Genomic DNA, 4,175 nt, shown 5'->3' with positions numbered 1-4,175 from the left:
CTTTCCCTAGAAATCTCATTCAGGGACTGTCTATACATAATGCCGAGGCACACAGATACCCATGCTTGCTGTGGTATCAGTAGTACAGCTCTCTCCTTAAGATAATATACTTTGCTTCTCAAATAGGATACTTGGAGAAACAATGCCACTGAGATTGCGATACCACTTCTGGTATCCAAGATAGTTCATTCAGAGTACATGCTGGAATTATACTTACATTGGCCTACCTTGGGTTAGGTCAGTCTAAGTGCCAGACTGTACATACATTTGGAGAGTTCAGATTGGGCAAAAATGGCCAGCCCAATATAGCTTAGTTCATCTGAGGAGGTGCACTATGTATATACAGCTAACTCATGGCCAAACTATGTATATCCAGTCAACCCATGGCTAAACCCAGGAGCACAGCCCTGGGGCTGGGAAAGTCCAGCTGCTTAACTGAGCCCCAGGGCTGTGCTTTTCTTACCTCCCACCCCAATCCTGACAGTGTTTTTTTAGCCCTCCAACATCCTCACCTCTGGACCTGCCAGCCCGCCAACCCCTCCCAGGCCTGCCAACCCCCTCTGCTACCCTCTCCCCCAATACTGCCCACCTCTCCTCTCCCCACACCCTGTCTTAGACTGCATTCCCAGAGCAGTTCCCAGCACTGGTGAACATGCAGGGGACATGACAAACAAGCAAGGATCTGATCTGTGATCACTCAGCTTAAAGTAAGCCATGTGACCATAGATCCAGTCCCAGGAACGTCTGCACGTGCCCTGAGTTAACACCATTTTGCCTTGTAGAGCTTCCCTCAATGTGCCATTTTATTCAACATAAAACTTAAGAAACATAACCAAAATAGTTCCTCTACCCACCCCAGACTACCATTCCCAGAGACTTTGTTTCCTTCAGTCTCCCTACTTTGGCATCTAATGCAGGAACCTCTCTCTCTCTCTCTCTCTCCTCCCACACTCTGCTACTGCTCTCTCAGCCTTTAAGGAGAATGCCTGACTCTGGATTTAATAGCTCTACAGGCCTGGCTAGATCTAGACCTCTGACTCTCAAATGTCCAGCCTGTTACAGATCGGTTTAGGTTTTCATAATGGAAGCAGATTAACTTTGTGGAGATGGTCTGTGGGAGGCAATAAAGCCTATTGGTAGGATTAGGCCATAGAATATTTAGTACTAAACTGGGAGATAAGAGCTTCTGTATCCTGTGAGGGTTCACATACTAGTAGAATGAGGGCATGGCAACTCCCTCCCAATGAACTGAGGGCCTCAAATTGCAGTAATAAGTATTTAGCGTAGCTGTATCAGCACAGACTTAATGGGTGCCTGTAGATGTGCCGGGAGGCTGCTCCAATGCACTGTAATTACAGCCTGTCAGAGCAGACTTAGTTGATCAAGTCTGCTGGAGCATGCTAATTATCATGCTCCAGCCAGCCTCAACATCCCATGTATCAGCATCTTTATACTTCAAAATGGCAGCAAGGGCACTTTAACTAAAGTTCATTTAATGAGCTTTAGTTATAGCGCCCCCAACATCATTTTCAAGCGCAGGGACGCTGATACACAAGACCCTGTGGGCACTTAAATTAGCTTTCAGCTGCTCTAATTAAAACATCCATGCCCCCGCCCCCCCACCAGAGCACATGTAAAAACACCCAACATAAACAGACAAAGCCACTATTTGTACTACTTAAGTTTATCCCTGCTTGAAACCATGGAGGAAATAGCTTCAATTAGTTACAGGAGAGGGAATCTTTGACTGTCTACTGGTATAGCTTCAGGAGTGACTGTAAGCTTGGCAAATCTTGACTCTGGTGACATTCTAATCCAGTATATGCAAATTTATGCACATTAATAAATTCTATTGTAATCCTCCTTGTGATGAGTTTACATGATCAACCCACAACTCTGGCTTTTTCCACTTTACTTAGCATAAAAAGTAAAAGAATGAAAATTCAGAATAAATGACAAATAACACAGGATTTACCTGCTCCTATCACTAATGCTTTTGCAGCAGAGGTGTTAACACAGTGCAGGAGGGACCTGGAGTGGAGGTTGACGTTGAGGAAAGTTATCACAAAGCCCAGTTTAGCCAGTCCAAACCACACATGGATGAAGTCGGGCTCGTTGCTCATCAGGAGGGCTATGGTGTCTCCCTTTTTCAGAGCCTCCTGGCGCAGGAAGACCTGAGCTACCTTGTTACTTCTTCTGTCCACATCCTGGTAAGTGTGGACATTCCCTTCATAGATGATGAATGGCTTATTTGGAGTCTTTTGTACTTGTAGCATAAACATATCAGTCAGTGAGTGGATTCCCTTACTTGCCCTCCTTGTTATCCTCATTTTAAATCTAATCCGCCTCATGAAGTAATTCAGGTCTTCCCAAAAATATGGGGACAGGAACTTCAAAGAAACATACAACATTACTGCTCCTGCAGCAAGCGCTGAAAGCCACATGTATAACATGGTGCTAATAAAAACGACACACATAAATTCATTACTGATACAAAACATAACATTAATATGGTCATCAAGGGTTTATGGGTCTTACAATGTCTGCAGAAAATGCTTTCATGCCTTGGAAATTCCCCACTGGAGAAGAAGAAATTTGCACACACCACACAGAACAGATAATGCATTTAGAAAAACATAAAGTCTCTAAAAATGAAAATGTTCTAGCTTTCACAAGCTTATAAAATAAGTTTGATGTATGCCCCAAGACATTCTCAAGTTATGGGTGGATTTCAATAAACACCAATCAACCAAAAATGAAAAAAACCACTCCTCTAAGCTCTTTAATTTGTAAATGGCTTTCCTGGTTAACCTCAGTTTTCCCAAACATCAATTTTCTCCTCTGAGATTAGTCATGTCAAATTTCATGCCAAAATTAGCTTGATTTTTAAAAAGTTGGAAGTGGCTCAAAATTAGACCTAAAAATGGAACTAGACTTGCTTTTTTTTACACTTGAGTCACTTTTATGGCTCCACAGTACCATACTGTCTCCTAATTTCAACTTTTGCTGTTATTACTAAGTGTACCACCCCTGCACATCTAATGAAACTCCAGTGGGCAAATATTTTGGCTAATGAGTACTGAGTGCTATTGAGACCTTTATACTACTCCAGCATAGGTTAGAATTATTATTGGGGTTCCTCTGCCACTTGTATGGCTCTACAAGTATTTGTGGCACACCCAATTCTAAAATCCACACTAAGGTTAATATAGATGGCAGCATTTATAAACTAGGAGGAAACATGTGTACATAAGTGCCACAAGAAAATAATTTATGAAAAGGATGATAACGTAAAACAAGGCGTATGAGCTAATTGCCTTTTGGCAAGAGGATAATTTAAAGATGGGTAAGTAGCAGATCCACTGCAATATGCTCAAGGAGTGAGTATACCTCAAGGCCAGGTGTACAGAAAGGATCTTAACTCCTCCAGTGAAAAGAACTGTCCCTTATTTTTAATTCTTTTTTAAAATAAATACAATATATGGGGCAGAGAAATGCTGAACAGAGTAAGATTTAAACAGAGAAAGGTAAAGGTTAATACAGAGTAGATAGACAAGGAACCCAGCAGTGAGTGCTGGAGAAAGGCATGCATCCTACATCTTGCCATTCCACACTCAAAAGCAAAAAAAGAAGTGGGGGCAGGGAAATTGAAAGGATAATTAGGTGGGAATCTTTATCAACACACAAAAGTATTCATTAGGTTTACTTTAGGAAAGATGATATGGACAAATAAATACTTTTTGTGTGATTTCCGTCAGAATTTTTTCCAAATTTTCCTCTGGAGAAAGAAGTAGGGACAAGATTTTCCTTGCCATGTGTGAATAGAACAAAAGCCTGACCATAAAATGCAAAATCATCTGGAGATACGGGTCTACTCATGTGAAGTAATAGTTTCAGAGTTTTTTTGACCTGCCTTTCCAGCTTCTTCAGAGAATCCAACATAAAAAGGATTCTCTCTCTCTCTGTTCCACGCCATAACACAATAGAAAATTCCACAGCACCCAGAAGGTTGGAATCTACCACTAGTGTTGGAGTCTAGCATTGGACTGATATATGTGCCTACCTTTGGCCTCACTTTCCTGACCCACCCTATTTCTTCCACTTCTGACCCTCTGAATCCATTGACGTGAGGCCTTTGGTATGTCCGAGAAATTAAATAACAAAGTTGTGGAAGT

The 4,175-nt window shown here is 41.7% G+C and overlaps 1 protein-coding gene across 4 annotated transcripts in view; it reads right to left on the bottom strand.

The window, feature by feature from the left end:
• LOC102382638 (long-chain fatty acid transport protein 6-like) overlaps positions 1 to 4,175 on the bottom strand; it is a 34,583-nt gene that overhangs the window by 26,905 nt on the left and 3,503 nt on the right. For 3 of the 4 annotated variants that reach the window (XM_025206702.1, XM_025206704.1, XM_025206705.1), the window contains exon 2: positions 1,976 to 2,457. In XM_025206702.1, the coding sequence (XP_025062487.1) occupies positions 1,976 to 2,457 (482 nt within the window). The remainder of the gene's footprint in view (positions 1 to 1,975; positions 2,458 to 4,175) is intronic. The other variant, XM_025206703.1, reaches the window with a different exon arrangement.

Source organism: Alligator sinensis, unplaced genomic scaffold, assembly GCF_000455745.1.
Source record: "Alligator sinensis unplaced genomic scaffold, ASM45574v1 scaffold10_1, whole genome shotgun sequence".
Classification (NCBI taxonomy): Eukaryota; Metazoa; Chordata; order Crocodylia; family Alligatoridae; genus Alligator; species Alligator sinensis.
This window is presented reverse-complemented; position numbering and strand designations above follow the sequence as displayed.